This window comes from Danio rerio, chromosome 5 (assembly GCF_049306965.1).
Source record: "Danio rerio strain Tuebingen ecotype United States chromosome 5, GRCz12tu, whole genome shotgun sequence".
NCBI lineage: Eukaryota > Metazoa > Chordata > Actinopteri > Cypriniformes > Danionidae > Danio > Danio rerio.
This window is the reverse complement of record NC_133180.1, coordinates 78,862,501-78,880,000: the sequence shown is the minus strand read 5'-3', so window position 1 is coordinate 78,880,000 and position 17,500 is coordinate 78,862,501. Positions and strand designations below refer to the sequence as shown.

The following is a 17,500-nucleotide window of genomic DNA, read 5'->3' as shown; positions in this document are numbered from 1 at the left end:
AGCCAGTGAACAGGGCCGAGGCTCAGCGTTTGGCAGAGAAGCTCTACAGACTGGATGGGTTTCAGCGCACAGATGTGGTCAGGCATCTGGACAAGGAGTACGTCTTTGTGTCTTACAATTAAATGTGATAGAATAAAGACAACTCTGTTTTATTGATGGTCCTGTATTAAACTTTCCACAACCACATGAAACAGCACACTTCAACACTAATAATAATCATAAATGTTTCTTGATCACCCACTGGCCTCTGTCCATCATGGCCTCCTAACCATCCCCATATTCCAATTGGCTTCATCACTGTCTCCTCTCCACCAATCAGCTGGTGTGTGGTGTGCAGTCTGGCGCAAAATGACTGCCGTCGCGTCATCCAGGTGGATGCTGCACACTGGTGGTGGACGAGGAGATCCCCCCTCCCATTGTGTAAAGCGCTTTGAGTGCCCAGAAAAGCTTATATAAATGTAAGGAACTATTATTAATTATTATTATTTCTTGTATGTAATTTCTGCAGTAATGACTTCAGTCGAGCAGTCGGGGAAGAGTATCTGCGGTTCTTCAACTTCACCGATCAGAGTCTGGAGCAGGCGCTACGGTAGGCCAAACACACACATGCAGGCGAGTCTCCAGACCAGCTTCACAGCTGTGTTTTCATCCCTCAGGTGTTTCCTGAAGGAGGTGGTTCTGCTAGGCGAGACTCAGGAGCGCGAGCGTGTCCTGCAGCACTTCTCCTGTCGCTTCCAGCAGTGTAACCCCGAGGCCTTCAACTCCACGGCCAGCGTGCTCACACTCACCTGCGCCCTCATGCTGCTCAACACAGACCTGCATGGACAGGTGAGTCTCTCACAGCTCTTCATGTCACAGAAAACGCTTCCAGGTGTGTGTGAGAGAGAGAAAAAACGTATGTGTGTCTCCAGAACGTTGGGAAGCCCATGTCCTCAACAGACTTTGTGTCGAATCTAGAGGGCATGAATGGAGGTGAGAGCTTCAGCCGGGACCTCCTGAAGGTGAGAGTCAATTTCTCCTGCGTCTGTGTCCGCTGTGTCCAGTACTGACCCGTTTCTCCTGCTCTGTGTCCGCTGTGTTCAGTACTGACCCGTTTCTCCTGTGTCTGTGTCCGCTGTGTCCAGTACTGACCTGTTTCTCCTGCGTCTGTGTCCGCTGTGTTCAGTACTGACCCGTTTCTCCTGTGTCTGTGTCCGCTGTGTCCAGTACTGACCCGTTTCTCCTGCGTCTGTGTCCGCTGTGTCCAGTACTGACCTGTTTCTCCTGCGTCTGTGTCTGCTGTGTCCAGTACTGACCCGTTTCTCCTGTGTCTGTGTCTGCTGTGTCCAGTACTGACCTGTTTCTCCTGCGTCTGTGTCTGCTGTGTCCAGTACTGACCCGTTTCTCCTGTGTCTGTGTCCGCTGTGTCCAGTACTGACCTGTTTCTCCTGTGTCTGTGTCTGCTGTGTCCAGTACTGACCTGTTTCTCCTGCGTCTGTGTCCGCTGTGTCCAGTACTGACCTGTTTCTCCTGCATCTGTGTCCGCTGTGTCTAGTACTGACCCATTTCTCTTGTTTTCCAGAGTCTCTACAGCTCCATCAAGAGCCAGCCGCTGCAGTGGGCCATGTGAGTACTTGTATCTGCACTGCTGGATGTTCAGCTCTGGTTGTAGTCTGACGCTCTTCTGTTTCTCACAGAGAGGACGAGGTTTTGGCCAAATCCCTGATGCCAGAGACAGACGGGGAGCAGGACGGGCCGCTGCGCTCCAAGAGTAACCCGTTCCAGGATCTTCCACACGACACCAAGGCCAGCGTCTTCCACAAAGGCTTTCTGAAGCGGAAAGCACATGCAGACATCGACGGCAAACGCAGTGAGTCCCCATCTGGATTAAGAGCAGTTCAGGATAAGCACACATGAGGAGAGGTTACTGCTCCTCTACTGAGCGTACAGTCAGTGTGGTTGCAGACTAATAACCGTCTGATTTGCAGCTCCCTGGGGGAAACGAAGCTGGAAGACATTTTATGCCATGCTGAAGGGAATGGTGCTGTACCTGCAGAAGGTGTGTGTGTGTGTGTGTGTGTGTGTGTGTGTGTGTGTGTGTGTGTGTGTGTGTGTGTGTGTGTGTGTGTGTGTGTGTGTGTGTGTGTGTAAGCAGATAAATGTGTTTGCTTTATGTGTGTGTTGTCAGACCGCAGTGAACTGACCCTGTTTGTGTCCTGCAGGATGATTACGTGAAGGATGGTCAGGGTTCAGATGAGGTGCTCAGTGTCCATCACGCACTGGCCGAGCAGGCTCTGCAGTACACCAAACGGCCACATGTCTTCCGGCTGCAGACGGCCGACTGGAGGGTGTTCCTGTTCGAGGCCCCGTGAGTGTGTGTTTAGGGTCTCTGAGTCCCTATGAGTGTGTGTTCAGGGTCTCTGAGTCCCCGTGAGTGTGTGTTCAGGGTCTCTGAGTCCCCGTGAGTGTGTGTTTAGGGTCTCTGAGGCCCTGTGAGTGTGTTCAGAGTTTTTTGAGTCCCCGTGAGTGTGTGTTCAGGGTCTCTGAGTCCCCGTGAGTGTGTGTTCAGGGTCTCTGAGGCCCCGTGAGGGTGTGTTCAGGGTCTCTGAGTCCCCGTGAGTGTGTGTTCAGGGTCTCTGAGTCCCCGTAAATGTGTATTGTGGGTCTCTGATGGCCGGAGTGTGTGTGTAACGTGTGTGTTTAAGATGTGTGTTCCTCCTGTTTTCAGGACCACAGAGCAGATGAACTCCTGGATCGGCCGCATTAATCTGGTGTCGGCGCTTCATTCCTCTCCGCCGTTTCCCGCCGCCGTCGGCTCGCAGAGGAGATTCTGTCGGCCGATCCTGCCGGCGACGCAGGCGAACCTCCCGCTGGTAATGATGAACACACAGAACACTACTGAGGGCCCTTAATCTGCACACCATCACTGAGTACACACACACTACATGCATACATTACAATGAAACACACACTGCTAGCCTGCCAGTGTGTGTACAGCCACTCATTCTCCTAAATTCACACAACACCTGTACAGTTTACAGTGAACTGAAGCCGATATTAGTGAGAATACTGCCGAATGCTGAGACGAGTCTGCAATATGACATTCTGTTGATAATTAATGTTTCATTTATTACTGAGACATAACAGAGTTTCCCAGCATTCTCTGCTTTAGCAGCAGATGCTAACCTCTCAGCAGACACCACATGGTGTGTCCATCACAGGCGAGTGTGTGAGGGTCAGTGTGTCCGTCACAGGCGAGTGTGTGAGGGTCAGTGTGTCCGTCACAGGCGAGTGTGTAAGGGTCAGTGTGTCCGTCACAGGTGAGTGTGTGAGGGTCAGTGTGTCCGTCACAGGCGAGTGTGTGAGGGTGAGTGTGTCCGTCACAGGCGAGTGTGTGAGGGTCAGTGTGTCCATCACAGGCGAGTGTGTGAGGGTCAGTGTGTCCGTCACAGGCGAGTGTGTGAGGGTGAGTGTGTCCGTCACAGGCGAGTGTGTGAGGGTCAGTGTGTCCATCACAGGTGAGTGTGTGAGGGTGAGTGTGTCCGTCACAGGCGAGTGTGTGAGGGTCAGTGTGTCCGTCACAGGCGAGTGTGTGAGGGTCAGTGTGTCCATCACAGGCGAGTGTGTGAGGGTCAGTGTGTCCATCACAGGCGAGTGTGTGAGGGTCAGTGTGTCCGTCACAGGCGAGTGTGTGAGGGTCAGTGTGTCCGTCACAGGCGAGTGTGTGAGGGTCAGTGTGTCCGTCACAGGTGAGTGTGTGAGGGTCAGTGTGTCCGTCACAGGCGAGTGTGTGAGGGTCAGTGTGTCCGTCACAGGCGAGTGTGTGATATTGATGTGTGTTTCTGCAGGATAAGCAGCTGCAGTCGCACGCGGCCATGCTGTACAGTTTCCAGCAGGATCTGTCCGCCCTCCAGCAGGGGGCGTCGGACGGCAGGAAACCCAGAGCGAGAGCACTGGAGGAGCAGCGGCAGAGGGAGGAGTACCTGCAATACGAGGTGCGAGAACACACACACACACACACCTGTCTGTGGTTCGTCCTTCAGTTGTGCTCGTGAAGGCAGCAGGTCTGTGTGATGTTCAGGGCTGACCGCCGGCTGTGCTCTTGTGTCCTGCAGAAGGGCCGGTATGAGGTGTACCTGCAGGCGCTGGAGGTGTGGCGGTCTCTGGATGCGGACACAGCGGTGGCGGAGCGTCTGTGTGTGTATGATGAGTGTGTGTGGAGCGCAGCGGCGGATCAGACCGACCTCTGCGCTGCCCCGATGCAGCGTTCGCACTCCAGCCCATCTCTAGAGCTGCAGACGCCGGCGCCGATGGTCAAAGTCAAACGCAACATCTCGGAGAGAAGAACCGTCCGCAAGATCATCATCCCTCGCCGGAACAAGGAGCTCTGAGGGGCCAGGACTAACACACAGACCCCCCGCTCCGGCAGGACTTCATATATTCCAACAGCAGCTGTACTGTTCATAACACCCACACACACACACACACACACACACACACACACACACACTGATCCTGCACCGGCGGAGCTGCTGACCACTAGAGGGAGACACTGCTCATACACACACTGCACGACTCAGGGCCAGAGTACAGACCATAATAATAAACCACTGCAAGAAAAGCTGTGTGTGTGTGTGTGTGTGTGTGTGTGTGTGTGTGTGTGTGTGTGTGTGTTTCTTTTCTGAACTCACTCACAGAATGCTGTGGCTCTCTGCAGTGTGTGTGTGTGTGTGTGTGTGTGTGTGTGTGTGTGTGTGTGTGTGTGTGTGTGTGTATTTGTGTGTGTGTGCGCGTGTGTGTGTGTGTGTGTGTGTGTATGTGTGTGTGTGTGTGCGTGCGTGCGTGCGTGTGTGTGTGTGTGTGTGTGTGTGTGTGTGTGTGATGGATTGTGTCCTCAGGCTCTGGATGCTCAGGATGTGTCCTGATAGAGATCTGAGGAGCTGAGGTCAGATCATTGCTGCTGTTTACACACAAACACACACGAGGAAGACCATCAGAGTCAGAGATGAGGAGTTGCGGAGCGTCAGAACACACACACACACACACAGAACCGGAGCCCAGAAGTGTCCTCAGTGTTTTTGCACACCGCTGCGTTGGGTCATGACCAGCGCTGAAGCGAGACGTCTGGAGTCTTCTGAGTGTTTGTGTGTGTGTGTGTGTGTGTGTGTGTGTGTGTGTGTGTGTGTGTGTGTGTGTGTGTCCGTCTGGAGGGTTTGGGGCCGCTCGTCAGGCCTGGTTAAGTAATTAAAAAGGCAAGAGAAGAGTTTTCTTCATTAAGAGTCTAAATAGCACTGCTGACGCCATCCTGAAGCTGTGTGTGTGTGTGTGTGTGTGTGTGTGTGTGTGTGTGTGTGTGTGTGTGTGTGTGTGTGTGTGTGTGTGTGTGTGTGTGTGTGTGTGTGTGTCTATCAGTACTGTTGCTTTTTCCGCTATTGCCATGCCTCCTGAATCATGATCGCGCGCAGTAGACGTCAGAGAGCCGCTGGTGTTCATCATGGTGTTCAGCAGTCAGAGATGTGTCCTGTCCTCTATAATGCTGCAGTAGTGAGTGATGAGCGGTGTTATATCAGCAGCAGAACTCGTCATGATGCTCCATGTGTCATATATGCCGGATCGCTGCTCTCTCTCTCTCTCTCACGCTGTCCTGAAGCCACTGCTGTGTGCTGAGTGCTCGGCCGGCGGGTGCAGGAGTTACTCTCATCGCTGACCCACACTGACGTGCTGACTGAGAGTGTGTTCAGAGTGTTCTGGTGAACAGTATAGCGGGCGTCACGGGCTGCAGTGTTCAGAGTGAAGACAGCAGCAGCTTCAGCTCAGAGAAGCAGGTAGGAAGAACAGTACGAGTGTCCAAGTTTATAGGTTAACGTCTTTCTCTCATGTGCGATACGCCGCAGTACAGAACTATGGTGAACATCGCCAGTGCATCAGAGTCAGTCGCAGCTCTTTCTGTTTAACAGCTCCATCGACAGCTCTCAGAAAAGAAAGCAAGCGGGATTGATGTTTATGTATGTTTGCTTTAAAGCAGTGGTGTCAAACTGGAGTCCTGGAGGGCCGCAGCTCTGCACAGTTCTGCTCAGCCCTGATCAAACACAGCTGATCACTGATGAAGAGTTCAACACTACTGGATCAGCTGTGTTTGATCAGGGCTGGAGCAGAACTGTGCAGAGCTGCGGCTCTCCAGGACTCCAGTTTGACACCACTGCTTTAAATGCTGATGCTGTTCTGTGCATGGGCTTGAGTTTAGTTTGAGCAGGTCAAATTAAAGGTCCAGTTCTGAACTAAAGGACAGACTGTTTTACAAATATAAATAAAGTTTATTTAAAAATTATACATTTTAATATCAGAATTGCTCTGCAGTGAAGTAAAATGTACAACCGTGTAAAGAAATCATCATCAAAGCACCGAGATATCCAACTGAACCGTATCGATGGCATGTTAATCACAGCCGAACCCGAACCCACGAGCCCAGAGTAGTTCACAGCTGTGCAGAGTGGCGCTGTTGACTGATGCTCTGCTGTTAAACTGAATATTCATCTACATCATCTGCTGGAAAAGCCCTGATGAAGCTGAGAATAGCCACATCAGTCTATCAGCGCGAGATTTCAGTGTCTGAACAACACTTCTGTGCAGATAACCCATTCAGAACAACCCAATCTACATCAGCTGAAAGAGTTCAACACAGAACAAGAGAAACACGTCAGCCGTGGTGTCGTCCTCCTCCAGCGGGCAGAACTCAGTCCAGTACCAGCACAACAACACACACGCCTGAACACCATCACCTGCTGCAGCTCTACTGTTACCGCAGGACTGATGAGGAGGAGGAGGAGGATGAAGAACAGCAGAACAGCAGAACTGAAGAGTCATGCGCTCACTAAACACACGTCATGTCAAACACACACAGACAAACACACTGATGCTCATTACTGCAGGTTAGGGGTCATTCACAGTGTGTGTGTGTGTGTGTGTGTGTGTGTGTGTGTGTGTGTGTGTGTGTGTGTGTGTGTGTGTGTGTGTGTGTGTGTGTGTGTGTGAACATGTCACACACAACAGTGCTGTCTGGCGGCCCCTCTGGCCGATTCTCCTGAAGGGCCCATTGGCCGGTTCTGGCTCCTGTCATGGCACACACAAACACACACACACACACACACACACACACACACACTCAGCCCGTGTGCTGGTCTTTGTTCTCTCGGTGTTCCGGCCCGCTGCCCGTATTGTGCTGCCGCTCTCATTACTGCCCTGCTAATGGGGCCGCTGCGACTCTGTGTGCGGGACTGAATGAAACACACACACACACACACACACACCGCGGCTGTAGACATATCAGCGCTGCTGTTGTGGACACACACTCTGCTTTCTCACTCTTGCTGATGGTGGAGTGGGCAGCAGACCAGTTGGCGTCGCTGGCAGACATTTTTGGAGGTTTCTGTCATTTTGCCTCCATGAAAGGCGCGCACACACACACACACACACAAACACACACACACACGTTTGTTCCTGGTTAACAGTGCTTAAACACACACAGAGGCTGAGATGTGTTCAGGAGCTCCTCCAGACCGCCGCACTGTTCATCAGAGATTCTGGTCTGACAGAGCCGGCCCGATGCATCTGCCCATCCACCCTGATCATACGAGCTCATCATGAAGCGGTGTGTGTGAAGCACATCAGAGCAGAACCTGATGAGGAAACAACTGTTCACACCAGTACAGTCCAACACCAGACCCGACCGCTAAACCCGACCGCTAAACCCCTCCGCCACTGGAGGATGAGCAGCTCAAGACAGATCAAAGTTAACCCTGAATTTAAATGAGTTATGACTGCTCAGCATGTTCACACACACACACACACACACACACACACACACACACTCACTGTAACAGCAGCAGTGGGCTTCAGCTGGTGTATCTGCTGTAAGCGGCCTGCAGAGCTCAGGTGGGTTTACTGAGGGACTGCAGCTGAACCTGCTGCTTTTAACATCCACAGAGCTCATAAACACACACACACACACACACACACACACACTGGCACACATCAGATATACACACACACGGACACACACCAGATATACATGCACACACACCAGACATACACACACCTACACACACACTCTTGGTGCTCTGCAGTCTGCCGGTGTCCGCCGCGGCCCCAGGCGCTCGTGTTCCCGGTTCCCGGTCGTTCATCACGGGATCCAGGTGGGCCGCGGCACCGGCGAACCGTGCCCTCGTTAAAGAGCCATTATAATGAGGCCACAGAGAGGCGAGGAATGACTGCAAATAAAAGTAGGTGATGCAGAAAATAAAAGAGGAAATTAAACAGATGCGCATGTTTTCAGGATCATTGCTTCCGTCCCGTCCGTGTGTTTCGGTAAACCGCTGACTGGCGGGAAATAAAGGCTGGAGGTGAGGGTATCAGCAGAGAAACGGCAGAAGAGACGCCATCATCACCACAGACTGACCACAGGAGAGCTCCATCACCCCAGCCCTGGTCACTACAGCAGACACCAGGACACACACGCTGGACTTTCTCATGCTTTATTTAATTCAAAATAATCTGTAGAAATTCTTCATTTACATCAGAATAACAGAACTAACAGGGAAGTAAAACACGAAGCCAAAACTGAAGATGATGGAGGATCTGAACATTTGATCAGTCTCCGCATGATGCCGCTCTGACACTCGTGCAGGAGATGAAGGAGACTCGCTCTGATGCGGGAATGCCTTCTCTACAGTATTTACACATCGCCCAGAACATCGACAGTGTCTGATCAACATCAGTCTGATCCAGCCGTCAGATACAGGCAGACCTCCTGAACGTCTCTTATTCCATCAAGAACAGAAGCTCAGCGTACGTCTCCTGCTCTTCACCATCGATGATGATGATGGTGTTTCTGTCCCCTGACAGCACACACACACACACACATACACACACACACACCGCAGGCATGTTGATGGTGTTAGTGTTTACATCAGAGCTCTGAACACAGCAGACCATCTCCAGAGCACAAGACCCCTATCAGACGTCCAGGTGTGTGATGGGCTCAGGCAGGTGAGCTCTGCTGAAGCGTGTGAACAGGTACAGGAGAGTCTTTGGCTGCACAGAAACAACAGCGGAGGAACGCTCCAATGTGAACATGTGCTCCAACCCGGCCTCAGCTCAACATCAATAGTGTTGCAGTGATTGTGTGTGTGTGTGTGTGTGTGTGTGTGTGTGTGTGTGTGTGTGTGTGTGTGTGTGTGTGTGTGTGTGTGTGTTTCTCCGTCTGGTGGAGGGTTAGAGATGATCATAGGCAGCGGCGGGCGGCGGCGGTCGAGTGGCAGAACTGTAGTAATACGGGGAACCTGCAGGGGGTGACACACACACACACACACCATCAGTACACACTATCAGTACACACATGCCATTACTACATACGCACACATGTGCACACACACACACACACACACACACACGCCTGACCGCTTATGACCGCTGGATTATTTGTTTCCACACAAACCTGCTCAGCCTGAAGACACGGCGGTGGACCTGCGTCACTGCGCACATGACGGAAACTTTACACAACAGCTGAAGGACACAGCAGGGTGTGTGTGTGTGTGTGTGTGTGTCTGTATAAAAAGTTGATCAAACACACACATACACATACATGGACACACACACACACACACACACACACACTCAGGACTCACCCAGTATGCTGGAGTTGGTGAATCTCCAGGCCTCGCTGTAGCTGCTGTAGGCCGGGTGGCTGTAGCTCTGCCCTGTGTACTCTGGAGCTGCGCACACAAACACACACATTACACACACACACACACACGGCTGCAGTTCTGCCGTACGGGCTCCAGTACAGCAGTAATGGCGGCTGGTGGACTCAGTGGAGCGTCCCGTCTGCCTCTATCCCTCTCTCCTCCTGCAGTCTCCCGCTCTCCTCTTAACATTCCAGCATCTAATTGGTAATTACGGGAGCGGATTGAATCCCCCTTCAGTGAGTAATTGTGTAGGAACGCTTCCTCTCAGCGAGCCCACCAGAAAAATAATAAATCAGAGCCTCTCATTTCGCGCTTGGCAGGACAGACTTCATCTGCAACAGAAAGCTCCATCCAGCTCTGCGTCTGTGCCGTAATGGAAACGCTCCTCTGCGCTCTCCATATAGATGTGCATTCACTCATGGCCGTCTCCATCTGGGTCTGTCGGACCCTGCGCGGGCCCCTGAGCCGCCGAGGGCCGCGGGCGTTCAGACTCAGCGCACACACACTGATTAACCCGCCGACTCTGTTAATCTCTAACCCGCTCTCACACTCCTCGTGCGCTGTTCCGGCTCCACAGAAACTGCCTTGATGAGCTGCAGGAGCAGGAACCGGCCGCCCGTCTGAGTGAAGCACACCCCACGCTCCACGCTGGGCTCCTTCAGCAGATGTTTGCTGCAGTCAGAACATCAGCAGCCATTCATCATGAGAGCAGCGGCTGTCTGAAGTCTGAGCTGAACTACGGCAGAGATTTCTACACTCCAGAAGCGGAGTAGGAGCGGTGGAGGACTCGCTCGCTGAGTTTCCCAGAACATCATTAACCAGCAGCATCATCTAGCAGACGGAGCAGAGCGAGACCTTAATGTGGAGATGATGGAGATGCGCAGGTGAAGCTCTCCAACACAGCTGACCGTGAGGAAACCAAACCCTTCATGCTACAGAACTACACTAACACAAGACAAGCCGGGCAAACGGCCGCGGAGGCTTACGGCAGCAGCTGCATTACTCTGACCCGACCTCGCTCAGCCTGCTGTGTGTGTCTTCAACAGCTCTTCTCATCATCATGGTTCACCCTCAGCTCAACACTAGGAGGGTCTGCTCTCGATAGTACGGTGGAGGTTTATCTGCCACTTCAGGATTATTTGATTTCTCCCTGAGGACATTTGCCGTGGACTTCACACACCACATGTATAATAACACACAGCAGAACACACAGAGCTCAACACCAACACCACATCAGTTATAAACACCTCCAATACCTGCAACATGCTCAATTCACCACCGCTTCAGGCCCAATGCTCAGGACATTCACAGATCAGAGTGTTTACAGCTCTTCAGGTGTGCTATCCTGTGCTAATCTGAAGTCTATAGCGAGGGACACTGTAGTCTGAGTACAGGAGCGGGATCTGCACTGCTCCTCTTGCCTGAGTATCTGTGGTCTTTCTAAAGAGAGTTTAGGGTTCTCCTCCATCCCGCCTCTCACTGTCCATTTACTTCTGATTTACCTGATTTACCTGATGTGTTGCCAAACAAGGTTCAACTCCATAAGGAACACACTCCCGATCAGAACATCAGCCGCTGACCAACTCCAAACACCTTCACAGGAGATAAAGACGTCTCCCGGCACACACACACACAGTGGCAGAGAGTTTACGGGAGTGTGTGAAAGCGAGAGTGTGTAAGCGTGAGGCTCGGAGACACTGCTGTCCTGAGCCAGTGACGGAGGATACTCTACAATACTCTACAGTTTACCCAAACACAGCCCTGGCCGTTCCCTCGTCCCCTACAGCCCGGTGTTTCTGCGCAGTCAGTAGTCAGTACAGCTGATGGGTTGTTTTCACACCGCTGCTCGGGGAACTTTAAGCTCTCCTGCTGAACCTTGTTCAGGTGTGGCACAGGATAAGCGGATTCCCCTTCAACAGGTGGAGGCATTCTCATCCTCATCTACTACAGGCTAGTGCGCATCATGAGCCCTACAGCGGCGTCAGTGTTTCTGCAGGTGTGTCCGGCGGCAGCTCACCTGATACCATGCCGGCGATGGTGGACGAGGAGAAGCCGGTCTGCGCCGTGGGGATGTGCGGAGGATACCCGGGTAGCATGGAACTCGCCACCTCACGCCCTGAAACACACACACACACACACACTCGTCATCTGTCCACCGCACACCTGTGAGATCGTGAGCCGCGGCTGAAGCTGTACCTGCCATGAGGGACGGGCTGCTGAACTGGCCATGAACTGGGGCATGATGGGAAAATGAGCTGAAGCCGTGAGATAAATGAGCGGAGCCGCAGCTGCTAGCAACGGGCGCAGATGACGGAGACGAAATGGTGGACAGGTCCAGGAAGGCTGAACCGGAGATGATGTTGGGGGAGGGGCTTAAGCTGTTCCCCTCAGGTGAAACTTCCTGTTTCAGACAGAGTGGGAGGGGCTGTAGAGCTTCTGAGGCGGAGCAATGGGATGACAGACAGGTGGAGAGATGCATGTGTGGATGTTAATGGATGTACAACAGAATGAGTGACAGTAAGCAGAGACACTATTAACACATATGCAGATGAGGAGGAGGAGCTTGAGTGTGTGTGTGTGTGTGTGTGTGTGTGTGTGTGTGTGTGTGTGTGTGTGTGTGTGTGTGTGTGTGTGTACACTTCTGCACACTGAGCTGCTCCTCTTGTAGAATGAAGGATGAGTAATGTCAGTGTCATGAGGACTGCAGTTCTTACCTGTGACCACAGCGTAGCCCTGATGTGCCGCCAGGTTTCTGCTGATGGATGAAGCTCCTTTTCCCTCGTCCAGACCAGGGTTCATGAGCGCGAGCGGGTACAGCTGCTGCTGGGTCAGGGTCAGATAGGGGTCAGGGTTGTGGTTATAGATATGGTTCTGGTTATGTGCATGCGGTGTTCTGCACCTGCTCTGCTTTGCTCTGGCTGAAGCTGTCGCTGCTGTAGTGTCTCTCGAACCCGCAGTCCAGCGCCGCGGAGGGAAAGTGTTCGGTTCTCAGCTGTTTCCGGGCTCCGCCGCCACTGCCCTGAGAGTCCACACTGTGCCGGCAGCTCTCCTGGTCACCTGCACAACACACACTCCATTACTGCCTGCACAACACACACTCCATTACTGCCTGCACAACACACACTTGATTACTGCCTGCACAACACACACTCCTTTACTGCCTGCACAACACACACTCCTTTACTGCCTGCACAACACACACTTGATTACTGCCTGCACAACACACACTCCATTACTGCCTGCACAACACACACTCAGGCACTGAGCAGCTCTGTTTACTCTCAGCTGCAGATCTGAACTGTTAGTTGACCAAACATGTAAATTCAGTTATTAATTATACTTTAATTTATCAGGGGACACAACAGTGGAATATCTGCAACTGCTGAACTAACATGTTAAGTTTTAAGAGTTCACACTTAGATATTGCTTGATGCTATTAGCAGGTTTGGCGTGCTGTCCTGGGAGAGAACCCTGAGCTCGGGGATAATTAAGCCCTGGGCTCCCGCCTGGTCGGTAGAGCATGTAATGGGAGTACGAGATCAGGTGGTTCTCGAGAGCTGCCCCTGGTAAAGGAGGGAAGGGGGAGACGGGGTGGATGGGGGTTTCTTGGGAAAACATGATAAAGGAGTAATTTCAGCTAGGCTACTTATACTGAGTTTGGTTTCATCTAATAGTTTGTAAAAATTCCCTTCATTGTATTTTATTACTGTAGTTTTAATGTAGTGTTACTCTAGTTGTGGTGTTTTCTGCACTCACTGTCATCGTGTCCTCTCTTCCCATCCGCTGTGGTCTGTGTGATTCCCAGCAGCCCATTGATGGAGTAAGTGGAGCCCAGAGAGTCCGACTGCGGAGATTCAGGAGGAGTGACGGCGGAGCTGGGGACTGAAGACACAGTATAAGACTGATCATTACCGCGCTAAACTCACATATTCACAGCACAGTATAAGACTGATCAGTACCGCGCTAAACTCACATGTTCACAGCACAGTATAAGACTGATCATTACCGCAGTAAACTCACATGTTCACAGCACTTACTCAGTGTGTGTCCTGGGCTCAGGCCTTTAGTGTCCAGCGGGAGGTTAAATGGCTGCTGCACTTTAGTGCGGATGATCCTGAGGGACAACGGGAGACATGGGTTAGTGTGTGTGTGTGTGTGTGTGTTTGTGTACATATGTGTGTGAGTAAGTCTGTATCCCTGTCTGTGTGAGTGAGTGAGTGAGTGAGTGAGTGAGTGAGTGAGTGAGTGAGTGAGTGAGTGAGTGAGTGAGTGAGTGAGTGAGTGAGTGAGTGAGTGAGTGAGTGAGTGAGTGAGTGCGTGCGTGCGTGTGTGTGTGTACCGGTTGATGGAGCTGACGCTGGGGACCGTGTCTCCGTCACACACCCCCTCGGCCAGCAGCCGGTCTCGGATCTCCCAGGCGAACATGGTGGGGTTCTGCCGCTTGTACTCCGCGATCTTCTCCACCACTTTTGGAGTGGCCACTTTGGGCTTGGAGCCGCCGATGACGCCGGGTTTGATGCTGCCCGTCTCATAGTACCTGAATGAGAACACACAGGGACAGCGGTACAGTCACTGGGGGAGTCAGCGTCCCCATGAGTCACCCTCAGAGTGAAGCAGGTGCAGAGTGTTTCTGAGAGGGTCAGAGGGAGACGAGAGAGTATACGCTCTGTACAGTTCAGACATCATTACAGCTCTGTGTGTGTGTGTGTGTGTGTGTGTGTGTGTGTGTGTGTGTGTGTGTGTGTGTGTGTGTGTGTGTGTTCACCTGCCCAGGATCTTGCTGACGCAGCCGTGGCTGACCCTCAGTTGTCTGGAGATGTCGCAGGGTCGAACCCCCTGGTGTGCCATATCCACAATCCTCTGCCGGATCACCTCCGGAAGCGGCCGCCCGTTCACAAACATGCCTCCTAGTTGATTAAGACCCCCATGACCTGGGGGCGAACACACACACAAACACAAACACATGTGAACACGAGAGCCGACTTCACAGAGCCGCAGACCTGCAGGTAAAGCCCAATCACACCTGACGAAAATCTGCATTCATTTATGTGTGTGTGTGTGTGTGTGTGTGTGTGTGTGTGTGTGTGTGTGTGTGTGTGTGTGTGTGTGTGTGTGTGTGACTGTATGCGGATTAAAAGCACTCTGGAGTAAGCCATTTGAGCATTTGTGCCTTTAATAATGCTGAATTTACTGAATTATTTGAGTTAGGCTTGTTGAGTTGACTCTGAACACCGTCAGACACCGCTCATCTGATGTGTGTTTATATTGTGTTGATCTGCGCTCCTCCTGCAGCTGTTTACTATAGGTGATGCTGCTCTACAGAATCCTGCTGCTAATTAATCTAGAACTATAAACACTTGAGTAATTATTCAAATCTATTAATATTCAAATCTAGAGTAATCAAAGCGCAGAATAGCAGAGTTAGATTAGTCCAGCATCGTGCAGCGCTGGTGTTGATCAGGCCAGTCTGAGAGCAGGTCAGTCCTGAAGCTTGTGTATTAATTAATAATCAACTGTGAAGCCTGAGACCTGCCCTGAGGAGGATGAGCTCTCCAGTCCTACAGAAATCTACAAATTAACCTGCATGTAAAAACGACACAGAAGGAAAGCTTTCTTCAGCTGTGTGTGTGTGTGTGTGTGTGTGTGTGTGTGTGTGTGTGTGTGTGTGTGTGTGTGTGTGTGTGTGTGTGTGTGTGTGTGTGTGTGTGTGTGTGTGTGTGTGTGTGTGTGTGTGTGTGTGTGCGCGCGCGGTTGTTCTCAGAGATCCTGAAGGTCTTTTCCCCCGGTTGTGGCTCTTTGTGTCCGCGCTGCTCCACTGACTGTCTCTAATTTAACCCTTTCAGCTTCTCCTTCGCCTTTTGCTTTTCTGCAGTTTCATTTCCACATCAAACGGCGCCATTAACGCTGTTAGCGGAGTGTGTCAAACTGAGGGGCCGGAGTCAGCGCGGCAGGATATTACAGCCCGCACACACACACACGCACACACACACACACACACACACACACACACACACACACTCACAGTATGAGCTATATTTATAAATACAGTGACATTATATGAATTTAGAGTTATAGTTTGTTTATTCGTTAAGCTCCGTATAAAACACTAAGGTTGACAGGAAACGGTGTTCTTTGATTTTTACAACACAAAACTCTAATTTTCCTCTAAAATCTGCTGCTTTTATTTTGTTTTGCAGCTCAGATATGGGTGAATATGTGCAGGAGCGCGGACAGCGACAGGCGCGTGGACTAAACATGTTTGGTGGTGATATTATATGAACACAATCACACTGAAAAGGCTTTTATATGTAAACACTGGAATAATGCTGGATCCGCACAATTCATTCATGTGTCCCAACATAAATCGACTAAGTTCACTTTTAACAAATTGATGTGGATTAAACAAAACAATTAATTTGCCTCAGTGAAATCACAAGAATTGTGTTGTTCCAGCTCATTTAAATTAAGTAGTTTGAACACGCAAAAAATGAGTGTAAATATACTGTAACCTATATATATTTATATTACACACGGAGATAGATATTCACCACACTAAAGAAGCGATTTCTGCTACTTGCTGAATCAACACAATTATTGTGATTTCATTGGGGAAACTTAATTTATGTTTAATCCACATAAATGTATTAAAAGTGTTGAATTTATCCATTTGTGTTGAAGGAATTGTGTGCATTTATCAGCGCAGTATTTACTCATTTACGGTCAATATTTTCTTTTGTGCATTTTAATTGTGCAAATTATTTATTTTAAATGACGAGACTCTAATTTAGATCACGGTGTAAACATCGACAAAACTACTAATGGCATAAATAAACGGCGCGTCGCAAACACGTTACAATTGTTTAAACGCCATAAAGCGCCTGATTTACTCCTTTATTCCAATGTAATATCATCGTTTTGGGTTGACTTTAGAAACACACAATATAATTGGTCATTTCGGTGAGGGTGAAGACAAATATTGAGATTTAGTTTCAACAAATTTAGTCAATCATGAAATGTATAACTAATTTAAACAGCGGGTTCAGATGAAACATGTGGAAACTAAAAGAGAGACGCAAATGTAGAAATGAGGCAGAAACAGTGTTGAGAATCAACAATCAACACAATCAATCATGCGACCCATAAACTATCCGTTACCACTGAAATAATGATCCAGCTCAGAGGATAAACACTCCAGTGTGCTCTTCATCTGCGCTTTTATTCTGCAGTTATTAACCCTAAATCACACTAAATAATTAAATCAGAAGAATAAACAACAGTGATGTAGTGCGCAGCTGATGGAGTTTAGCTGAGGAGCTTCAGTCCTTCACTTCTAAACGGAGAGTCAATATCTGTCCGAGCCGAGGAGAGAGAGAGCGCGGTTCTGCTGTGATAAACTCATTAAACACAAACACACACAGGCCTCTATTCTGTGCCTTCATTATTCCTGAATCCGTGTTGAGTTTTAGATCTGATTCTCCTTGATTTTACAGTATATTCAGTATTATCATGAGCTCGGTCACACAATGATCTGCGCGCGAAACTTGTCAATTAAGCCGCCATGAAGCCGCTTCTGCGCGTTTCTGGACATGAATATATCCCATACTCCTCTTACATTGACAGCTTTCTAAACTACTGACAAATGCAATTAAACTGGGCTATAGCAGAATTGTTCTGACTCAAAAATAATACTTTTCTAACTATTGTCAAATATAGATCAGTCCAGATTTCAGAATGGCGGTGTAGTTTATTATTTTACCTCGCCCAGTGCTGTTGGACAT

General features: G+C 50.3%; 2 protein-coding genes across 9 annotated transcripts in view; one reads left to right on the top strand and one right to left on the bottom strand.

Annotated features, from left to right (window-relative positions):
• Positions 1–4,602, top strand: part of LOC100151196 (PH and SEC7 domain-containing protein 1) — a 7,246-nt gene extending 2,644 nt beyond the window's left edge. For all 3 annotated transcript variants that reach the window (XM_073951739.1, XM_073951740.1, XM_073951742.1), the window contains 11 exons: positions 1–97; positions 509–589; positions 657–828; positions 912–1,001; positions 1,562–1,605; positions 1,677–1,849; positions 1,968–2,038; positions 2,202–2,347; positions 2,708–2,852; positions 3,828–3,974; positions 4,095–4,602. The exon at positions 1–97 is cut by the window's left edge. In XM_073951739.1, the coding sequence (XP_073807840.1) occupies positions 1–97; positions 509–589; positions 657–828; positions 912–1,001; positions 1,562–1,605; positions 1,677–1,849; positions 1,968–2,038; positions 2,202–2,347; positions 2,708–2,852; positions 3,828–3,974; positions 4,095–4,370 (1,442 nt within the window). In that variant the 3' untranslated portion in view covers positions 4,371–4,602. The remainder of the gene's footprint in view (positions 98–508; positions 590–656; positions 829–911; positions 1,002–1,561; positions 1,606–1,676; positions 1,850–1,967; positions 2,039–2,201; positions 2,348–2,707; positions 2,853–3,827; positions 3,975–4,094) is intronic.
• Positions 4,603–8,494: 3,892 nt separating this feature from the next.
• The window catches only part of pax8 (paired box 8), a 9,526-nt gene continuing 520 nt past the window's right edge, over positions 8,495–17,500 (bottom strand). Inside the window, exons 2-12 of one of the 6 annotated variants that reach the window (XM_073951734.1) lie at positions 17,479–17,500; positions 14,488–14,653; positions 14,062–14,259; positions 13,760–13,836; positions 13,479–13,604; positions 12,622–12,779; positions 12,437–12,542; positions 11,919–12,158; positions 11,740–11,838; positions 9,663–9,749; positions 8,495–9,317 (exon numbers count right to left, since the gene is read on the bottom strand). The exon at positions 17,479–17,500 is cut by the window's right edge and continues 114 nt beyond it. In XM_073951734.1, coding sequence (XP_073807835.1) covers positions 9,250–9,317; positions 9,663–9,749; positions 11,740–11,838; positions 11,919–12,158; positions 12,437–12,542; positions 12,622–12,779; positions 13,479–13,604; positions 13,760–13,836; positions 14,062–14,259; positions 14,488–14,653; positions 17,479–17,500 — 1,347 coding nt within the window. In that variant the 3' untranslated portion in view covers positions 8,495–9,249. Of the gene's footprint in view, positions 9,318–9,662; positions 9,750–11,739; positions 11,839–11,918; positions 12,159–12,436; positions 12,543–12,621; positions 12,780–13,478; positions 13,605–13,759; positions 13,837–14,061; positions 14,260–14,487; positions 14,654–17,478 lie in introns of those variants that run through there. The other 5 variants (XR_012406579.1, XM_073951736.1, XM_073951735.1 and 2 more) reach the window with 5 other exon arrangements.